The 23,548-nt window shown below is 35.3% G+C and overlaps 1 protein-coding gene across 1 annotated transcript in view; it reads left to right on the plus strand.

Moving 5' to 3' along the window:
• Window positions 1–1,252: 1,252 nt before the first annotated feature.
• ADGRV1 (adhesion G protein-coupled receptor V1) overlaps window positions 1,253–23,548 on the plus strand; it is a 286,915-nt gene continuing 264,619 nt past the window's right edge. The window contains exons 1-7 of the mRNA XM_087761398.1: window positions 1,253–1,446; window positions 13,211–13,395; window positions 15,457–15,606; window positions 16,741–16,836; window positions 17,930–18,034; window positions 19,394–19,507; window positions 22,690–23,255. Of these exons, the coding sequence (XP_087617524.1) occupies window positions 1,425–1,446; window positions 13,211–13,395; window positions 15,457–15,606; window positions 16,741–16,836; window positions 17,930–18,034; window positions 19,394–19,507; window positions 22,690–23,255 (1,238 nt within the window). The 5' untranslated portion in view covers window positions 1,253–1,424. The remainder of the gene's footprint in view (window positions 1,447–13,210; window positions 13,396–15,456; window positions 15,607–16,740; window positions 16,837–17,929; window positions 18,035–19,393; window positions 19,508–22,689; window positions 23,256–23,548) is intronic.

Raw genomic sequence — 23,548 nt, forward strand, 5'->3', positions numbered from 1 at the left:
CAAAGGAAGCTCATTTGAAATGCATGACTTCTCAGTAAACTATAGCACAGGTAAAAATCATTAATTCAGGGCAGAATCCTATTTTGTGCTTAACATTCCCCTCCTCCCTTTCTGTAAATGCGCTGTCTGTGAAATAAAGCCGTGCGTACTAATATTTAAAATTAAGCTAGAGTTATATGTGGATTTATTTCTAAATACTTATATGCTAATATGTATTAAAATAGCATTTATGATAGATTCTGTGTATTCAGTACTAATAAGCAATATGAAATTTAAAAAAAAAGGCATCTGTCAAGTTTCATGTTAGATACATGTTGGTTGTTACATTGCTTTTGCATTGAGTTGTGTCAGAGGCATGATTTTTCAAGCTACTTAGGAGTAGTATTTTGATGGAACAGTCTGAGGATTTGGGACAAAAAAAAAATGACAGGATCTAGCAAGCTCAAAGTGCCTGCTACGTGGTTGTGTACTGTTGTAGACTAGGAATGTATTGAGAGTTGGATTTCCTTGGAGCTGGAGTCGATGCTTTTTTAAAATTTGATAGAATGGTTTCAATTTGTACGAGAGATGCAGGCAGTGTGGGAGTGTTAATGAATCTAACTGGATTCAGCTACAGGAAATTGTGCTGCTGCTGCTGCTGCATTCGTTCGCAATAGCTTTTCCACTTTTTAAGATCTAGTAGCTATCTCACAGGTTCTGGAAATACAATGAAGACTGTGTAAATAGGACTAAGTGAAATTCCATGAAAATTCAGTATTTTCTGTGTTTTGGGGCTTAGATGCATCAACATTTATTAGCTATGTAGGAATTTTGACACTTGTTTACCATTAAATGGGAGAATTGGGGATCTTGGCAGCCAACACTGGCAATGTCCAAGTGCCACCTTTGTGTCTTTGTATCTGTGCCATGGCTCAGGATTTGCTTGGAATGGTGGTGACCATAAAATGTGAATTTGATATTAGAGAAATTACTGAGTCCAGAATGCTTGATCTAGGATTGGAAGTTGTTTCTCCCTGCCGAACACTGAATAGCTGTGAATTAAGATGAGCTGCATGTCCTGGTGCAGCCGAGGACTTGAATCCAAAATCTGTCGTAATCCAGTAATAAAACCTGCCAGTTTTGCTGCCTCCAGTAATAAAACAGTGCAGTCCTAGCTAAGTGGAAGAACTGCTGGAGCAGTGACTGGAGGGGCTAGCTCTATCTCAACTACAGCAGCGCAGGGGCATTTGCTGGTGTTTGAAAAAAATTGTCCTCTTCCATCCCACCCCCTTTTATCTCCACAGCAGTGGGAAGGCAGCGGGAGTCAGGAGAGGGAGGAGAGCACTGGACGCTGCGCAGAGTGGAGGGAGGAGTAGGAGAAGGGAATGCATAATGCATGAGTGACAGAGAGTGTGCAGGCGGCTGGCTGAGTCCAGAAGACGTGGATGTCCATGTCCCCGGGTCTAGGTAGGTTTGTTGTCTCTCTGTTTGAGGTGGTAGTTGCTTTGGAAGCATCCTGTATCAGCTGCAGAGATGTTTGCGGTCCAGCTGGGGGGTTCTGCCAGCAGCACCTGTTGCAACAGGGACAGGGTTTAACCAGCAGCAGACAGCGAGCGTGTCGCTCACCCGTGAGTGGCTGCTGGATAGTAAGAGTCTGCTAAGGTTTCTGTTGTTCCAGCAGCTCCTCTTTCTGCTCTGCAGAGCAGGGCAGGTGGAGACAATAGTCTTTGCAATGGAAAATCCTGTTCTCAGGTGATCATATCAGGATGAAACTCAGTTTGAAGTGTCCTAGCTGGCAATTTTTAACTCTCAAAAATGCACAAAACATTAATTTGATTGTTTAAATTACGTGAAAATAAAAGAAGTGGAGGAGCTGTGTATGCATTGTGTATTGCAAGGGAGAGTGAGTTAAAAGTAAGAATATATTTTTCAAATCATCTTCTGATAAGGAATGAGTTTTAAACATGTTAATAATTAAAACATGATATGTAAGTGATTACAACTGGAAATATTGCTTGTGCTTCTTCCTTTTGATATGCTGATTCTGCATGAGACATTGCATAATTCACTCTGGCTAGCCCAGATAAAGTTAAGATCAAATGGATATGGAACTGCTTGCCAAACATCAGTCATTGTTTTTTGATGAGTCTATAATTGCTTTATAGGGCAGATGTGAAATAACATGTGATTTAAAAAAACCTTATTCATTATATAGAAGCTGAAAGTGTTTTTTCTGATAATACTTTGCACACATCTTCTACAATGAGTCTTTCAGTTAAATGCTAAGCATTTTGAGAATCTGCCATGAGGGCAGTTTAATAACTGAAGGTAGAATGTGATATATTTAGCCTGTCTGTCCCTTAAGCCTAAAACAAGCTTTCTCCTACTAAATGTGTTCAGTGTTTCCACGTGGAAGAGAGAACCCGATTCCTGAGGAAATAATTTGTGGTGTATTAGGCTTAGAATTGAAATGGCCAAATATTTGACAATGTAAAAGCTAACGTATTTCAGGAGTGTACAATTTTTAATTTCTAATTTGTTGTTATAACTAATATTTATGTTGTTATTGATTTCTAACATACAGTTTTGTGCTTTACTAGCTTTCTAATAACACTTTTGTGTTTTAATAGCTTCACATGAAGAAATCAATGGTATTTAGTAAATTTGCATCTGAGTGAACTAATTAACATCAATAATGGGAGCACATGCTTATTAGCTTGTAATCGTGGTCTGTGTCCTGGTCATATGGAAATCAATGGGAAAAATGATATTTGCTTTTGTGAGTACTAATACTGGACAGTTTATTACTGCTGTCAGCATTTTTAAGGTTGAAAAATAATACTGGATGAGTTTTGAAGAACTGATACTAGTGAATGAGATTGATCCTTATGCATTCAAACCTACAGTGCAATACTTCCCTTGGAAATTGTTGTGAGCTTTATTTGAATGAAATTTTCAGAATCAGGTCTAAATCATAACCTGTTATTAAAACCTCTAATATACATGGAATTTTGTTATTTAAACTTATTGTCTTCCAGGAGTGTTTTATTTGCTTTTGCAATTCCATTAAAAAAAATATGAGCGCTTAAGTCTGCAAATGCTTACATGCATATTTTACTTAATACATGAATATGATGACTGAAACTGAACTATTGGAAAAGCTATGAAAGCATATACCTTTAGTGTACAGCATTAAAGAAGAATACCACTACAGAAGTCTGTAAGGATCTCAGTCATGGGGTACAAACAATTTATGGCAATTCAGGAGAAAATTATTGATTACCCACAAATCACTTTTGATATTGTTATACAACTACCGTAGTTGCTCAGAATTACAACATGGTAACGATGAGGTCATTTTTAATGATCTTATTTTTAGAAGTACATAGGAATGGTCTATAAGCTTAATAAAACTTTAATTTTAGAACATTTAATTGAAAACTTGATGGAAAAGTATGTCCTTGCATCACACTTCGAAGAAAGGGAGAATTAAAATTTGTCTCAACTACATCTGAAGTTTTTTAGCCTAAGGTGTTTTTTTGGAAGCATTAAAACAGTAAACTCTATGTCCGACTCTTGTTATTATTTGAGATAGCCTCTCTGATGCAATTTAGCTTCATGCTGTTGCTGGATAACACTGTTCTCTGATTTGTTTCTTTCTTGGCCAGCCTCTTCCAGTGTGTTCTTGGTATTGGGTCAATTCAGTTGTTCACTAAGAAATACAAAAATGTAGGTAGGTGAGAGAAAATACAAAGAATATGCTGGAATTCTTTGTTCAGGGAGTATTAGGCCTTGACCTCCGAAAGATATAATCACGTACATAACTATTTTTACACGTGTGATCCTATTGATTGGTTTTTCTCATTTGTAGAAATTGTGCTTGCGTTTCAGCTCTACAAGACTGGCCTATTTAGATATAGTCACTGTTGTATAAAATGGTGAATATAACACTTTTCCTCACGAGAAATAAGCATACATAGTACCTGAATACTTCTTTCAGTGTGTATTAAGACTCAGATGCTATATAACATGTCCATCATCAAATCAAAGCTTACAGAACCATTGCTGTCAATTATAGGCATTTGTCATAGTTCCAGAAATTCAAGAATTATGTCTGTCTAATAGGAGCTATATTACTGTTTCCTAGAAAATAAAGATTGACAGGAGGAATCAATGTTAGAGGCCATTTATCTTATTCCACGTGGATGCACTGTAACTTTTTTTACTATGAAAAAAGTTATTGAATTACAAATTATACTATTTCTGCAAAGCCTCACTTGCCTAAGTCACTCTCTGAGTGAATAATCTCACTGGAAAATACTTTGTGTCTAAACATTTTCAAGATTGAGTTTACTCCATGCATGAGAACTTGTGGCTGTTTGCAGAAAGAATTTGGAAACCGGGAGTTCTGAAATACGCTTAAAATATGAAAAACATCGTTTCATAGATTGGCTTATGAATATTTCCTATAAAACTAGTTAAAAGTTGTTTAAATTCCTTTTACTGAAATAACTTGTAAGTCCAAATGAAGATTGCTATTAAGATAAAGTTGTACTTATTTAAACAGGCTTATTTGACAGGCAAAATTTCTCTGGCAAAATTAAACAACAGAGAAGATGCTTTCCATGTTCATCGCAGCTTTTGTGTTTGTGGATTTCTTAGCAAGTTGAAGACAAAATTTCCTCTAGAATGTTATAGCAATATCTTTCTGTATAGCAAGAGATTTTTGTTTGGTTATTTCATTTTGTATCTCATATAGATTTATTAGAGTACAGTTACGATTCTCATTTTCAGATGGCAAAAGGAACTTTGTTCTCCTTGGTCACTTGTCCTGGACTGGTCTAGTATGTTACTGCTCTGAATTGTTTCAAGCTTTGCTTCATTAAGGATTTAACATGGCCTTAATTCAGCCATCTGTTATGGGTTTGGCAGACCAACAGATCTGAGGTATTGGTCAGAGCTTTAGAAATTTCCCACATTTTTAAAGGTTAGGAAAAGAGCTACCTTTATGAATAGATTTTGAATAATTCTCAGCAAGACAATGGTGCAGAAGTGGGGTAAAAAATGCTTGTCATTCTCTGAAGCACAGGGTCCCCTGTCTGCCTTTAGCTTTGCTGAAAGGCAATTAGCATTTCAACCAGCCAATTTGGTTACATGCAATGAAGTACTTGGGTTTGTAATTTGCTGCTCTCGGCTTGGTGCTGTTGAGAACTAGCTCTGTGTAATCCTCTCAAAGCACCTTTCTTTCCAGCATAGTTATTGTTGCTGGTCTTAAATAACTAATCAACAAAGAGATTTCCTTGTCTTGAACTACAGGGTGCCTTAGAAGAACGAAAAGAAATACCCAGTTAATAAGGGAATGATTATAATTATTAAATAGTGATTATTAAATTGTGACATAGGTTAAAAAGTTTAGAAAGCCAAGGAAAGCACAATGCATAATAAGGGTAGTGTGAAAAGTCTTTGAACCCAAACAAATTTTGCTTGGGGAGTTCTGTTCACCCCATAAATACTTTATCATGTGTTTTATTTAAAAACGAATTGCCCAGATTTAAGAAATTAATTCACAGTGTGGATTAGAGTGAGGGCCCCATGCTAATCATCTTCTTGAAAATGATACAAATATATTTTTACTTCTACAGAAAGAAGTCTTTGGGCAGACTTTGTAAAATACAGATCTTTAATAAAACCAACATTCTTTACTGCAATCTAATAAAAAATGAATACATTTAACTGTAGAGATGAAGCTTATTTTGATATATGTCTTTAATATATATAGTTGATACAAATTTTCATGTTTAATAATACAGTTTTATGAACTCAAGAATAACTCACTGACACGATTATTCTAATAATTAGGCAACACATTAAAATTCTGTTTGTCTCGTACATGCATATTAACTTGTAAGAATCCACTGTGGATAACAATAATTCTTCTGTCAGTATATCTGAAATAATGCCATCTAATCCCCATTGTGAGGCTGTAATTTGGTGTTCTATACCTTACAGATTTTTTGTCTTGCAAGATTATTATGTGTGAAGCACTATTGCAAAACAGGTTGTTATATTTTTTGCTTTAAGTATGAGAAAAATAACCACTGTAGTGCAGAAGACCATAATTACTTCTTCTGAGATATGCTGTTCATTCAGGCCATAGCACTTCATTTAGGGCAAGTACTAGGTGTTTGAAGCTATGCTAGTTTTGTCCTCAACTCACACGTTCTAAAAATATGTTAAGTAAAAGTGTTGAGGACATGCGAGAAATCTCCAAAGTAGAGATACAAATGGAAATTATTGTGAAACTTCAGATCTTTACTGAAGTAGAATAAATGGATGTTCCTCACTGAAGCCTGCAGACCTTCCTCAGCTGGATTTCTGGTTCCATATGTGTAAGAGCCTGATCTTGTGCAGTTATTTCTACACTAAACACGAGCTGGGATTGCTAAGCATCTTCATGGCTGGGTTGTTTCATTTTGGTTTTCTTTGTGGGGTTTTTTGTGTCTTTAGTCTGCTTGCTTTTTTGTGCGAGAAACTGAGAGAGAGAGAGAGTATGAGGGCTTATAGTGTCTCAAGCCCTACTTGGAGCAAAATGGCTAGGTGAAAAGCTGGTTCTGGAAAATCCTGTAGAATAATTTCTATTAGTGAAAGATGTCTGCTGTTTTCATTAGAAATACATAGGTGGAAAAGGATTTCCAATGCAGAGCTGAAAACTACATTTACCTTTTGCTTAAACGTGTACTATATGCTAAGTGGAGCTATTCCAAAATAGTATCTTGTTTTTTTACAGTATATAGTTAGAACTACATATAGATAGATTTTCATCAATTACATGACATAAATTAGAAGTTCTGCAGCTGAAATCAGTGTTGTTTTGTTGGTACAAATTAGGGCACATTCAGATTCTTACTGGTGTATTTCTTAACATTCAGCAGATTTCAGCCAACGTTTGTTTACATTAGACTCTGATCTCTGTTCTAAATATAAAGTAACCTTAATAACTCCAAGTCGTTTCACTAGAGGGATTCTGAGTAGAAATAATCTGGATCTTACAGCTAGTCAAAATTATTGTCTGGTTCTCCGTTTGACCAGAAAATTATAAGGTAACTGCAAATGTTTGTAGAAGAGGCTTGTGTTCTCTCTGCTTGCTGCTAGCAAACAGAAGTAGTGGATTCAGCACTGCTTGAGAGTTTTGCCCTTTATTCCCTGCTCAGGATGAGAACAGGCAGAGCAGGCAGAAAGCCTTTAGCATTGTGTGGCTTAAGAGATAAAACTTGGTTCTCCAGTGATGATTACATGCTTTAGAACTTAAAATTTAAGGATGTAGTTTAGATCCACTCAAATTCTTCTGAGGAAAAGAAGCCCCCAGAAAACTTACAAGGGGTACTCTAGGCCTATTACACTTTTTACCTCTCAGTGACCTCTAATAACAGGATGAAATTATTTGGATTTCTCATCAGGCCTCTGTCTGGGCCTCAGCTTGCAGATCTACTGCTTTCAGTATTGGTTCCTGGCTATGATGATATAGATTTATCTTTCTGACTAGTAAATATAAATACAATGGCAAGCAGCTTAAGCATCTTTTCCTCCTTAGGATAAGATGTGTATGTTGAAGGATTCGTGCCTTTTTCAAGGGAATGCAATTGAATGAGCAAGAATTTTCATATGGAGATGTTGTTCAGGTTGCATTAAATTGGCCATTCCCAGTGACACATGTTGTCATAGATAATAAGATTTTTTTTTTAAATATCGCAACTGTTAGAAAGCAAATGGTCAGGAGAATCGTTGACTGATGGCAGTGTCATTAATCTCAAATGCAGATAAGTCTTCCTAGCACCTGAAGTTGCGCTGTGGTACTGTTCTGTCATGGCAGCAGTACTGAGTAGGTAAGTAAGCAGCTCAGCCCAAAAATTTCAGGACAGTGAAAGCTAATCAAGGGATTTTCAGCACCTAGTAGTCGGCATCTCTGCTTTGACTGGCACTTTCCAATGTTAGTAATAAGAAAGGGAATGATGGGCAAGTACCTGAAATGTCTTTGTAGTAGAGAGGAGGACAGGAAACCCTAGAGAAGAATTGAAAGCAAAGGCATCCAGTGACACTGAATAACGTGCATAGAAATTGGTGAGACAGACCCTTGCCCCAAATGCTGCAACTATTTAGTTCAGTCCAGGGGTGCAGACAAAGCAGTACTCATTGTGACTTACTATAATTCTCATGCTTTATCCACCTTGAAGCAGGTTGAAGACAAAAAAGGCATATAGGAAGATACTATTTTGAAATAGTACCTTTGGAACACTCTCTTTTCCAGTCTCTGTTAGAGTGAGCGACTTACTTACCGCACATCTAAACAAAAAAGCCCAAACCAAAAAAGGAACAACAACCAACAGAGCAGATGTGGGAAATACCCACTATCCAAATGCTAGGTTTTGCAGACACAACTGTTGTGGCCTCCTTTCATATGTGTGGACTGTGGGAACTTTGAGGCAAAGAAAACCCCAGTCTGAAATAAAATACTTCTCTCTTAATTTGGGATCATGACAACATAGAAAGAAGTTTAGTAAATCAAAGGTTTTATAATTCCTGTTGCTTTCCTAGGTTGCTCTCCAATACTGTTGTAAATTTCAGTGGTTCTGAGAATGCCTAAAATAAAAACGCTGAAAATATGCAGTTTTTAATATTTTTCTACAACAGGTGCAGCAAGGGCAATGACCTTGTGAAACTTCTTGCTCTGTGCCGTTCCTGTGTACTACAGAGAATCTCCTCTTTACATATGAAAGAGCACATGTATCTCTCTCCCATTGTATTCACCCAAAGATGCTGCTGGGTGCTGACATCTCTGCTGTGAATAGACTTCTCTCTGGCAACCATTGATAGCTGTAATGCTGTACTCAGTGCAAAGTACTAGGCATGCCAGTTTTTTAATGTTCTACTTGGCTGGGTATTTGTAATCACAGGGAGTAGACAAGGACAGGCAGTGAAAAGTGCACTAGGCTTTACACTTGCTCTGCTGTGCTGTGTCAGTGGACTTTAGAAATCTACAATGAGTTGAGTGAAGATGCACAGTGGTAATCAGGTTGTAGCTGCTGAGTGGGAGAGGTGCTGCCTCAGCATACCTGCTTGTTTCTTCTCCTGAGGCACCAGTCTGAGGTACAGAGTACTTAATCCCTCGTTCCATCTGCTTCTTTGTTAGTGAACTCCCCTTTCTTTTGCCATTCTCCATTCCATATCTGGCATTTTAAGTTCATTTCATTTCAGGTTTCAAATCTTTCACAGCCCTCTCATTTGCCTTCTTGATTGCTCCATGTGCCACCAGTCTGTATGTTCCCTCACCCTTCAGTGAAAACAGCCAGGAGATCTTTTAATTCTTAAGGGTTTTGATTTATTAAGCTCTGAAACCAGTGTAAAAATCTGCAGAAAAGACTTCTCATTCTTCACAGAAGTCTGCAGAAAAGACCACTCATTCTTTATAAACTTTAAAATCTTCATCTGAAATTTGTTCCAGAAACTGAGCGGAAAAAGTAAGCTAATCCTGGTGATTCATCAGTTATGAGAAACACCAGTTTCATAAGCCTATATCTTCTTGGCTCCAACTGGGCAATAGATTGAAATGGTATTCTTCACAAAATTTGTGACATTACTGTGGAAATTACTGTGTGGAATCAGTATATGCTCTGCTGAGTTCTACAATAGGATTCTGTGTTTTCGGGGGAAATACAAATGCGCTTCAGAAAGTGCAATAAAACACAGACCAAAAGAAAATGTTAGTTTGGGATCATGACTCAGAATTCTGAGCTAGATTTCTTAACTTTTTTTTTTAATTGTATGGTTGAAGAATGTGATTTTTTGACTTTGAGATTCTTTAATACCATTAAAATGTCTAGATAATTTTTTGAGAGGTACTTTCTTTTGTTTTTGATGCCAGCAACTGTTATTATAAACCCCTTACAAACATCATTTAGGCCTCAGTACATAGGATTGCTTTAAGCTACCACTGATACTAAACATTGTTATTTGAAATGGCTTTAGTCAGAACATAGTAACAGAATAGTTGGTCCATTGACTTGTACATACTCTGAAGATGTATAATATTCCATTGCATGTTGTTGTTTCAAAAATATTTAAATTACTTTGACCCATTAGTCTATTTTAAAGTCTGACTGAATATCTTGGATTGAGAGAACTGAACTCAGTAATATTTAGCTGAAGCAGAGGGGAGTACTGAATGCACCAAACGCATAGTTTACCAAAATTTAGCAGTGAACAAGGACTAGAGTTTCAGCTTCACTTGAAAAAAATAAAAATTAAACTCACCAGTGACATACTGGGGTGAGGGAAGTGGGAAAGAGTGGTCTTTTAATTCCTGATCTTGCCAAGGCTTCTGCTGAACTTTATGCAATGCAGTTAATAAGGAACAGATTGTGTTACTGTATAAATTTATATAGGAATTTATTCTACAAAGTGAGTTCATATTTAATAAAATAAAATACTGTGACCTATGATATTTTTTTGGCTATTTGAATAAATTTGTTCTGCATTCTCTAAGTCTTGATTTATGTTATTTTTACTGTGTTACATCAATTTTTAAAAATAATCATGATTTTCAAAGTTGAGGTTATATAAACAGACTAAAAACTACTTTTGGCAGGCTGTGCAAAGTAAATCTTAGTACAAATAACGTAACAAGGAAGAATACACACCAGCTAAATAATTGATGGTATGATTGTGAAACCTCTCTTGTTCCACAGCAGTAATCCTATAGTTTCAGAATGCTCTCTAGTAGAAGTAATAGAATTCAAGTAATTCTAAACTTTGTAATCTTGCCCTCAAGGATCATGTTTTCAGTATTATTTACTAGAAGCATGTACCGTGGGAAGGTATTTGCGAAGTCTATGACAAGGTAACAGCTGAAGCTAAAAGGTCAACAAATTCCTCAGTTTAGTGTGGATGATGCCTGCATCTGCAGACAGTGTAATTGTCTCAGGGTTTACAATGGTTAGACAACTTAGAAGGTTTGTATTTTTCAGAGCAGCTCCACATAAAAAAACCAAAACCATCTTGCAAGTTAATACAGTCAGCTTTGGAAATGCTGACAGTTTTGAATCCCAGGGGTTTTATGTAGACATATTTTATCTTTGCTTCCTACTGTAAGCTTTTTCTGCACTAGAATTACTAAATAGATAGATATGTAGGAATCAAGCATTTTTCCTGAAAGTCTGTTACAAATTGAATTCTCAATAAGAGCCATGCATATCTTGAAGGACTGTGTTCATGGTAATAAAAGTTTATAGCAATATGAAATTCTGCAGCAAAATTACTTTACTGTGTGACATTTTTGGTGGAAATAACAAAACACTGTTCAAATAGATTGTAAAATCAATAGTTGTTTTCATAGGGAAAATGGCTAGTCCTGATTTTTTGCACTTACTTTCATTGCTTGCCTGTTCCCTCTGTGATATTCAGTAGAACTAGGTGATTTTTTTATTACAAGTAATTAAAATCAGCTAATTTTGTCATCTCACTGGTCTTTGCTTGTAGGAATTTCAAGAGACACTGATAGTTTTCTTGACTGTGCTTACAACTTATAGTTATTTGATATGTCATGTCTGTGGATAATTTTTGTTCTTTAACTTGCCTGAAAGCAGTTTATTTCAAGTCCTCACAATGTAGAATTGACCCTTGCCCAGACAGAATTTATTGTAAGATGAATCAAAGTCTTGAAGTCTTTCTGAAGCTGTGTTAATTTTAGTGGTCTGAAGGCTGTCTTCTTTTCTGTTCAGTGCAAAATTGAAGCTACCAGACTGTGTAGTTGAAACACTCAGAATCTGCACTGGACCTCAAATGTATTCTGATTACAAATTTGACACACACTTTACAAAAATACATTTCAATATACACATGACATTTTCTGTTTGAAAAGTACTTGTTTCCATTATTTCTGACTGAATATTCATTTACTGTCACTCATAAATAATGGAAACAAGTACTTTTCAAACATGGCTGAGCTTAAATAGTATTGATATGCAAATATTAATATATGTTCTGCAGTTTATCCAGCCATCATTGACCAGATTTGTCTGATAAGCATAGCACTTGGAAGCATAATTTTAAGCAAAGTGACATTTTATTTATATGTATAATTACACAAATATTGTTTGTATCTTTTGTACAGAATTTTTTAAAAGTAACATTATAAAATAGTGACTACAGATTAAAAGAAAGTTGCTGAAAGAACTAATTCCATTAAGGATCCATGCTGTAATGCTTTTTGTTGTTTAGAGCACAACTTTGTTCTCTTGGTTTGTTCAAAAATTGCTCAGATCCTTATGACAGAAATCTGCTCCATCCAGCGTCCAAGTTCTCAGTTCTGGTCAGCACTGTATGATATAAGCCTCTGCATAACATAGCAGCTGTTTCCAATTTGTTGTGCCAGAGACTCTTAAAAATGTTTCTTTCATAGCATCAACACCTGATGACTTCACTGGAACTTAAACTTGGATTTGACATTACATAACTGAACTCTAATCTAAGAGAAATAAACCACCTTAGTTTTAAGCTGTCTTATCCTAACAGAAAAGAAAATTACACATTGTGCAGAAACAGATAAAGATAAAGGTCTGGCTGTGCAAAGGTTACGATGGCATTAAAATGTGCCACAGTGATTCTCTGTGAGAAGAAAACATGAAAGAATCATGGGATAAGAGAAGCAGTGAAAAGACTCTCAAGTAAATATGCAAATGTTGAAGAACATTTCATGGTCCATAAGATGTCAGAATATGGTCTATGAGATGACTGCAAACACCCAACCCTTCACACTTCCTTCCAATTCGTGTTTATTTTTAAAGAGAATCAAGAGAGCAAAGAAAGTAGAAATAGAACTGTCAGCCTTTAAGCTAATTAGTTGTTGGTTGAAAATCAAAACAATATTGTCAATGTCATTGTTTTTTCTTAAAAGAAGTTACTTATTCCTCCACTTGAAAAAAGTTGATAAATACTGTCTAGAAAAGCACTAGATGAAAATTATGAATATAGAATTAGGTATAGATGATAATTACATTATCTGACTTGATTATAGCTGAGACCTGTCCGTGCTTTCATCTCATTTCTGAAGCTCACAAGATAATCATAATATTTGGAGGGTTGAGAAGGGTTGCCTGGATTGGTAAGGTCGACGGAGAACATTTTACATATTTTAGATTCACAATTTATTTTTAATTATTCTTTTCTTTTTCTATAGGGATGCCCTCTGCTTCTTTATTAGTTTATTTGCTTTTAGCATTACTCATTCATTTCACATCTGGAGAAACAGAAGTGAAGTTCAGTGGACAAACAGAATTTGTAGTTAATGAAACAAGTACAACTGTTATACGTCTTGTAATTGAAAGGACAGGGATTCCTGCTAACATCACAGCAATTGTGTCGGTAAGAAACTATGCCAGTTATATTCTCAGTAAATATTAATATCTTTCTGGTTTTGAATGTTGCCTATGTTTTTATCAAGCCAGTGAAAAGGAGGGTGGTGTTTCCCTGGGGCAATGCTTCCCTTTGAAGAAGCAACAATCTGTTTCTCTAACTGGGTAAATTCCTGCTGGCTGCATCAATGGTTTCAAAATAATGGTATAAACATCTCCTCAAGAAGACAGCTCCTACTGCTCAGGTAGAAGCCCAAAATTATATGCTTGTTTGATTTTGATTGTGGCTGTGAGTTCATACTGAAAATGTGTATATATAGCAATTTTTCCTTTTCTAGATTACTTTAGAACCTGCAATTTAATAGCTACTCCACTGTTTGAGTCAGATTTTCGTACGACTTTTTAAAATTACATTGTTCAATTAATTGGGAGATCAGAGTTAGTATTTTTACATTATTTCCTTTATTTCTTAGCTGTTACTAGGTATGATCTCGATTATATTCCCTTTAAAATTTGAACTCCTTAGAACGTGCTATACCATATGTGTATGGAGGAAGATGCTATGTGGTATGAGTACCATATAAGAACACAGCAGTGTATCAGAGAAGAGATACTGCTTATGGATTTCTGCAGTCTGTAGACAAAAGAAATTGTCTATGTTCCTGCACAATATTTTATTCTCCTGTAACTAAGTATGAAAAATACATGTCTTAGAAATCACAAGGAATAGAAATTGATCTGTAAGGATTTCACACTTTATTAACATCTGAGGAGAAAACCTTGAGAAAATGTGATGCACTTTGAAACTAGTGCTCTTCACAGGTGTAACAAGCAAAGTAACTTAGTTTCCTTATTAAGGACCTGAAATTCCAAATTTTGTGTCTAACATGAATATTTTGAGCACTTTTTTAGGAAGATGTTTATAGTCTGTTTTTGTAAGAGCTTTTTGGTATGTTTAGTGTTGGCTCAGGTATGTAAAAAGTAGTTGCCAATATGTGCAATGATAGGTGGGAGCCACAAAAATACCTTCCATACTTTTTTTCATCTTCACTGAACTTCTAATTTTGCTGTTCTCAAACGAAAAATAACCTTTTCCACAATGGTTCATTCAAACCTTTAGTGCCTATAAGAATGGTAGTTTCAGGTGTGGCAGCTATGCTGGTTCAGTTGCTTCTCTCCATTTAGTCTCAGCTTCCAACTGTAAATTTAACTTGACACTACAGACTTTGCAATCTCTCCTCTAACCACCTTATGTACAGTAGAATCAGTGGGATTTTCTTTTGTTGACTGAAATGAAAGCAGGGCTGTTGATTATAGAAGACTACATCTTGCCAACTTTGGCAATAAAAATGTTAATCTAAGTTAAACACCTAGGCTCATTCTAGTCCCTAGAGTGACACAGGAAGGCAGAGGGAAGTTGCATCTTCAGGTAAGTTTAATTCAGGTAGGGTATTATCAGGTATACAGATCTGTGCTAGGCATAGCTTTTCCATTAAAAAACTGGTCATATGGTGCATTATGCAAAAGATACCCAGTTGCAAGGAAGGAAGTCATGAATGGTTCTGAATAAAGTCCTGCTGCGACAAGACAAGGGGTAATGGTTTTAAACTAAAGGAGGGTAGATTTAGACTAAACACAAGGAAAAAATTTTTCACAATGAGGGTGGTGAAACACTGGAACGGGTTGCCCAGAGAGGTGGTAGATGCTCCATCCTTGGAAACATTCAAGATCAGGTTGGACAGGGCTCTGAGCAACCTGATCTAGTTGAAGATGTCCCTGCTCATTGCAGGGGTTTGGACTAGATGACCTTTAAAGGTCCCTTCCATCCCAAAGCATTCTATGATTCTATGAAAGTGTTGTGTTTGTTTTGTTTTTTCCTGGTTACTCAGCATGGATACAAGGGGCTATTATCTCTACCTTCTGTCTGGAAATAAACTGTATGACAGCAGGGGAAATTGTGGTAAGAATTATGTGCAAAGAGTGTATATAGTCTGATAAATGAGTCAAGAAAAATATTACAGAAGACGGTGGGGGAAGAGGGAGGTGGCATTCAATTGTGTATTTGTTGCAGATTGATGGAGAAAACACAGGAGACTTTTTTGACACATATGCAGCTGCATTTATACCCGATACAGAAACAAACCGAACAGTGTATATATCTGTCTGTGATGACGATCTTCCAGAGGCTGATGAGACATTCACGTTTTACTTGACATTACCAGTGAGTCTCAATTTTTCAATTTATCTGTTCCCCAGAAAACAGTGGGTAATCTAACATAAATTAATGGTATCCCATAGATTTCAATGTAGTCATACTGCTTGTGAGTCTGAATCCTAATAGGTAAGAACTAAGATCTGGAGACTAGCCAGGATGGTGCTTACTGCTCTTTAGAAGGTTTTGCCATTCCTGTGGGTGTCTCTATGTGATGCTGCTGTGCAGTAGAGACATAGTCTAAAACTTCAGTGGGCACTACATTCAACTGTGGACATTTGAAGGTGTACTAGAGCCTGGAAGAGTTAGATTGTGAAGAGACTCTTAGCCTTTCCTGTTTTCCTGCACAGACTGTACCTGGAAGAGAGGGTAGAAGTAGCAAAAGAAAGAGGATGACTTCCAGCCCTCCAGAAGCAGAGGGTAAACAAGACTTACCTAAAAACAAACAAACAATTTTTAAAATACTTATCAATACGTGTCTTCATATTGTTCTGGAGACATATTGTCTTCATATGTTCACAGGAGTCGTGCTACAAGAGAAGAGTTCACATTCGCTTTTTTGGGGGGGTAACAGTTCATGACTAAGTTTGATGTCAGTTCAGTAAAGATAAATTGTATGGTTTTTTGCCAATTATTACACATCTCAGGGAATGTTTGCAGGGAATATAAAAATGCATATTTTCCCTTCCTTCTTCCTTTGATTTGTAAATGTAGTAGCTCATTTTTACAACAGTGTACAGATTTGTTTCCTTTAGCTGATATGTCAGTATAATGGCTTCAAAGTTCCAGTTTTATACAAATGTTAGGAAGAAAAGAACAACTTGGGAGTTCCTGGCAGTGCTACATGCTTCATACCTAGTTCCCTTGTGCTATAGTGTGATTAATAGATTGCCAAAATATGATTAATCATTTACAAAGTTTGTTTCAAGCAATTTGTTGTTGACTTTATAGAGTGTATTTCCTCAGTAATTACATTTATTTTGGTGCATTCTATTGCTTTAGATAACTTCCATTGCAGTATATAATAAAAAGACATACAATTTGTCATAGGCTAATATTTACTTTTAAAAGACAATAAAATCAAAATGCATATTTTTTGCCCATCACCATATTTAATATCTTATTCTGTTTTGTTAATTTTAGAAACCATCTGCAAGGATAAAGCTTGGCTCACCCAAATCTGTCACTGTAACAATCTTATCAAATGACAATGCCTTTGGAATAATTTCTTTTAACATGGTATGGCTTTTTATATGGTACATGTGAAAAATTTAGAAAGCGTAAAGGTGAAATTTTCAAAGATGCTGGTTAGTTGTTCAACTGAATCCCTTGAAAACTGATTGTGAGTTACATCTTTGAAAACATCTCTAGAGGTAATTAATACTTATGTATGTAATTCATACATATATACAGCTTTAATACTTCTATACGATTTTAGGTGTTGAGACATGGCCTGAGACCTTCACACTTGGATAAATAACTATGTTGCTCATGTTAAATATAAAACTTCTAAAAAGTTGTTCAGTCTCACTGCCCCTCATCTGTAAGTCAAGATGTTAATATAGTATGGAAGAATTGAAGAGTAATACCATAGGAAAGTTAAATATTCGATTTGGAAGTCTTGAGAATATATACGTTTTCCCATCTCTAGTGAGCAATTTTATACTTAACTCTCAAGCTGAGAGAACACTATCATGACATATGCATTGTATAACACCTTCTGCGATAAGACACTGGCATGACTCTAGTGGTGTGGAGGATATTTGCAATTATACAGAGGTTGCATTAGTAGAAAGAGAAGCTGTATCTTACTGCCAGCATTGCGGCAATATAATTTTTGTAGAGGACTTCCCTGAAAAAGCACAAGAGCATAGCAAACTTTTAGCACCATGGTACTAAGCCATGCTGCTCCCTGAATTAATGTAATTCTTTGAAATCTTTCACCTACAACAGTTTGATAGACAGAGTCCATTTATAGCTAGTTATCTAACAAATTACTTTTTAATGGAGAAAACCTATTTTAAACAGGGTTAGGAGCTCCTATAAATACTAGTGCTAATATGCCAGTGCTTTGTGTGTATTGACTATGTTAATTTACAAAACAACCCCCACACTACTTGCATAACTTATGATATTTTTTTTATCTGAAATCTTTCAAGCTTTTTATTAGCTGAACTAATTGGTTGCTAGGAAATGTATGCCATCAGTGGACGGGTTTGCAGATTGGATTAACTTGTCTGTAGGAGTTTGGTATTTCTATGGTAACAGTTTCTTCCTTCTGCTGTGATATTTGATCTGTGCCTGATTGCCTGTCCCTTTTCTTCCTCATTAGTCTGCCTTAATCACAGTGAATGAGCCCAGGGGCAGAAATGAATTTCTGGCTCTCACTCTAATTAGGGAGAGGGGAACCTATGGGACAGTCATCATAACTTTTGAGGTGAGTTTATCAAAAAGGCTTCATGCCTTAGTCTGTTGGATGAAACTGTGAGGCCATAATCATAACTTATCAAAATGTTTATAAAAGTGAAAGAGGGGAAAAATACCTATGTCTACATTTGTTAAATCTGTTTCATGAAATGGAAAGGTATTACCTGTCAAATGGAAAATATTGTAATTATCTGACTGTTTAATTTGAGGAAAAATTAAGAGATATTAGAGAAAACTGAGTATTCTCTTTCATTTAGGAAGATATTGGAGGCAGCATTAGTTGGTATTACTAGAAAACTGTGTATTAAGTGTGTAAGAAATGTCTTATTTAATACTTCTTCAAATTTTATATCTATTTTACAAATGAACATCTGAGTGAATCTTTACTGCTTGTGCCAACTTTGAACATGGAAGTATGAGAGCTCAGTATTTAGTGAAATTCTGTACCTGTAAGACTGCCGTTTGAATCCCCAGAAACTAAACCACTCATGTTGAATATTTACGCTGTTATTGATGTATTTGATTTGAATGTGATACAGTTATTGCCTTTATTAGTTTTTTTTTTTTTTTTATCTAGCTCCAATTTTATTACATACTTTAAAATTATATATAAATTCTTCCATATGGATATTTCTTTATCAGTTGACTGGTCTTACACATCATCAAGGCTTTAATCTAGACCTGTCAAAATCTGAAAAGATTTGTGCTGGATTTTATTGCATACTAAATATAGCATGTATAGTTAAAGTACAGAATGAGATTATCTCTGTAATTTATTGCAGATCTGTTTGTTTTAAGGTCCAACAAATTTAATATCTGCACAATTAATCAGGTCCATCTCATAATGTAGTTTATATACATATGTTGAAAAAAATTTACAAGATTTTCTAAAAAAAAATCACCATATTGCCTCTAAGTGGCTTCGTAGTCTTTTAGGTTTCACTATTAAATGTAATATCCTTAATATCACAAGTCAAGGATACAAAACCAGTAACTGCTATTATTTTGTCTTGGAACTTATTACGAAATACTAGTGATTTAAATTAAATTAGAATGAATTTCCTTTCTGTTATGTGAAAGAGTCAATTATGCATTAGTAGATACCAAAGAGTCCTCATAGGCCTATATGGAAGTTTTCTTCCTCTTTTTCTGGCAGTACATAATTTCTTCAGAGTGGTTACTCTGACTTACTCCATCTACCACAAAAGAGCAGATTTCACAGCTAAATATATGTGCCTGTGAGTAGGAGGTGACTGAATAGGTAGTCATTTGTTATCTACATCACACACTGTATATTGATTATTGTGCTTGTATTAGATTTGTATTCCTGTTGTATATATTTCTTATTGTAAAAATAAATTCTTTGCAGATAGAAGATGGACCAAACCCAGCTGAAGAAGACTTAAGTCCAGCTAGGGGAAATATTACATTTACCCCTGGGAGATCAATGCTGATTTATAATTTAACAGTGCTTGATGATCAGGTAAGAATAAGCTGACTTCATTTTTGGTTTGGAAATGTAGAAGGTTAACTGCTGAACTGGAGAGACTTGGAGTAATAAGTTACAAAAATGCTTGGTTTCAATAAGGTTAGACGTGCTTCTACTTAATAAAGTGATGTTAAATTTTGGCTCTATGAGCTTTTATTTTTACTCATTCTAATACTACCTCTGTAACTCTCATCAGTGAATATTTTTAGTTTCTGAACATGTCCTGGCTGCTCTGACTGGACCTGTTAGGTGCTACTGCAGTAAATGTATAAACAATCAAGAAAGCATTATACTTTTTTTCAGATGCAATACTGAGGTCCTTGTTGTATGGCCAAGGATGATGTTCTTGAACTAGATCTAGGTTTATCTATTAGACTGTCCTTTCTATATTTAGCTTTTCTGTATTTCTTTTTAAATGTGGTCTGCTTTTCCCTAATTATCTGCCTTGCAAATTCAGGTTATGTTTGCATAATGAACTCAGGCTCTCCTTTTTGTCTTTATTGTTTAGGCAAAAGGAACCTAATCGTAACATTGCTTACATGATGCATTTTTGATTACATCCTCAGTGATGCCTGTGCAGCTGCTCTGCCTTCAGTTAACAATGCATAAGAATCCAGTTGATTCTTTGTTAACTTGATTGGCTCTCATTCGTGTGAAGAGTAGACATGTTATGTTTACCAATAAAGAAAGAATATAACACATCATTGAATATTCACAGAGAAAAGACAGATTAAAAAAAAATTATATGTTTTTATATTGGTATGTTTCAGGGTAGAAACATATTTTAAAAAATAGTTCTAAAAATAGATAAGATTCATCAAAGAAACAGGCAATCTTGTGAAGAGCATGAACACTAGCTGATAATTTAAAATTTTCATTTTTAGATTGGCCTTTAAAAAAAAGTCGTGAGCCTTTTTTTCTATTTCAGTGTAAACAAAACATATTATTCTACTTTTCAATTTGTGATTTGCATTTTTATTACACATTTTTTTCTGCTTTTTTTAAATTTCTAATGGGGATGAGAGGGAAAACAGAGGCATCAAATAAGTAAATATGATACAGAACAACTTTATGAGGAAATTCACAAGCAAAAATTAATAGCAAAAAAGTGCCTGTCTCAGAAGTGAGGAACTTTAAAGCAATTTTTTGGATATTGCTGTTATAAAAAGTGGTTTTCCATATCTATACTGATATTTTTAATGTTAAGAGACTGTGCCAGACTGGCGTGTAGAAAAATCTCTTTCAGATTAGATGTAATACTTCTGAGACTTATACACAGAAAGAAATCATTAAGCTTTTTGGGAAAATGTGATTATTTTTTTTTTCGTCTGAGAAATGCTCTCAAAGTTCTGTTTCTCAAAGTTTGATCTGCACAGGTGTGGCTGGTCCACTCAGTGAAAGTCTTTCACAGGCGTACATGAAAGATTAATTTTGCATAAAAAACCTTTATTGATGATGATGATGATGATGGAATTGACAAGAATCCAATGTTACTCTCGGAACTTAGTTTGAGCTTTTAGGATCTGAAGTTAGGAAAAACAATGAAACAAGTATTTTTCAGAATTGGGTAGCACTTTTCCTACAGAAATTAGGGGACTGCAGATCTGATTGCCACTGCGCTACATTTATAGTAATTTTATTGTGTATGTTTCCCTTTTTAGTGAGGAATAATGGAAACTTTGTTAAGAGAAAATGAAAGAGGCGAAGCAGCACTGGAAATCCTTTATATTGTTGTCTTTGAAGTTTGACTGGTTTTTTTATTGGTCAGTCATGATCCCATTAAGAACTCCAAAATGTCCCATTTATATGAGATACTAAGATATGAACTACAACAAGAAATTTTGACTGTCTATTAAATGTATATTTTTATGGTGCAAGATGGTATATTAATTAATGAACTAAACGAAATGTAAGTTAGCGTCTATTCTAATAAGGTAAAATAACTGTGTTGAACCTCAGTATAGGAGAGAGGTGACTGAGAGCTTCCAGATCTCACGTTGACAAAAAAACCTACATCAGTCAACAACATTATGCAAGTTTAAGTGCCACAAGCCAAACAAGGGACAGAATTGGCATCAGCTATAAAGGCAGTTGCATGCACACTCTCTTAGCCTTAGAAAAGGATCTGAGGGTGGCCAATTAACAAATGAGTGTGAAAGAGAAGAAATATTGGACAGCAGGGTTTTCAGAGCTTTTTTAGCTTGGTAAACAAAAGTGCATGAAAAGGATTTGTCAACTTTATAACGGAGTATTACCATTAGCAAAAAAAAAAAAAAGTAATTTTGTCCTGGAATTCTTTTCAGAAGCAAATAATACTAGTTTCCAGGAGTCCACAGCAAGGATGAGACGAAAAGATCATAAATAATTTTTAAAGATTTAGTTTTTACCTATAAGTATTAATAAAATAATAATATTTTTCAGTTAAATAGGTTTTGCAAATCAAGATTTGGGGAATAAAATGTGGTAACAGAAAGCAAAAATTTAATCCTTAAGTTCTGTAATTTGTGGTTTATAAGCCATTCTTTATTGTCTGCTGCATCAGATATTGGAGAAGAAATAGCTAAAACTAAAATGTAGTTTTAAACAGTCATCTTGTAGAAATGCCAAAGCCTAATGAATTGCTAAGCACCAGAAAACACTTTCTCAGATTTGTGATGGAAATTTTCCCTGGGGATGTGGGTGTATCTGAACGTAGGAAGTGTTCCTTTTCCAGTTGTATGGGAATGGATGGGCCAAGGTAGGTTGTGTCCATAAGTCGTTCCTGCATTATTTCAGGCATGCATAGAGGTTAATCAGTGTCAGCATCAGAAAATCGAGATGTAAATCTAAATAACTGGGAGGAACGTTTGTTTCCAACTAGAGGTGGCTTCCAGAAGTAGAGTTTGGATTTTCTCATAGTCTCAAGTTGGAAAGATCCACCTTTTTCTGATTCTTGCCTAGTTTTTGTTTTGCTTTTGTTTGGCTTTCCACCCTTTTTCATATTGCCATAGCACAGAAGCATGTTTTAGAAGATGGAAACAATCAATTTTGAGAAGGGATTTTCAGCCAAAGTTAAAAGCAAAACTTCTCTTCTGTTTGTTTTAATATAAAATGAGCAGTCGAGTTTGTATTATTTACCTTTTCTGCAAAATATATAAAACATATTTCTCAGTAAGTGTTCCGCATTTATATTTCAGATACCTGAAAATGATGAATTGTTTGTTGTTCATCTGAGGAGCGTGGAGGGAGGAGCTGAAATCAACAACACAAAAAATTCTGTTCAGATTAATATTAAGAAAAATGACAGTCCTGTGCATTTTGTTCAGAGTGCTTATATGGTGCCTGAGGAAGTTGATCTGGTAACAATTCAAGTGATTCGTGGTAAGGATGTCAGTGGAAAATTAATTGGACCTGATGAACATGAAGTCTCTGTCAGTTACGCCATCATAACTGGTGACTCAACAGCACATGCGCAGCTTAATGTAGACTTCCTAGATCTACAGCCAAATGCAACTATCTTTTTCCCACCTCTAGTTCATGAAACGTATATGAAATTTAAGATCCTTGATGATGCCATACCAGAAATTGCTGAGACCTTTCAGATTATGCTTCTTAAGGACACTTTGCAGGGAGATGCTGTTTTGGTTAATCCATCTGTTGTTCATGTCACCATCCAACCGAATGATAAACCCTATGGAGTACTATCAATCAACAGTATCCTGTTTGCTCAGACTGTTATCATTGATGAAGACCAGATTTCAAGGTACTACAGATCTTCAAATCTAGTATCTAGTCAGTTTAAGAGATTTGTTTGGCATTGTTAAGGATTTCACTGATTATTTCACTGATTATTACTTAGGATTTCACTGAAAATAATTACTGAAAATATAACGTAGAAATCACTTAATGTGTTGTTATTATTAACAACTATACCTACAAAGATTTCAAGGAAGTGAGAATGTCTAATTATATGGGAAGTTTTTTAATATTTATGAACTGTTTGTAAAAACTGTAAATATCTTTCTTGCTGTAAACAAAATAAGTTCTAACAGATAT

The sequence above is a fragment of the Nipponia nippon genome, unplaced genomic scaffold (assembly GCF_047370975.1).
Source record: "Nipponia nippon isolate SJK-2023a ecotype South Korea unplaced genomic scaffold, ASM4737097v1 scaffold_24, whole genome shotgun sequence".
In the NCBI taxonomy this organism is placed as follows: domain Eukaryota; kingdom Metazoa; phylum Chordata; class Aves; order Pelecaniformes; family Threskiornithidae; genus Nipponia; species Nipponia nippon.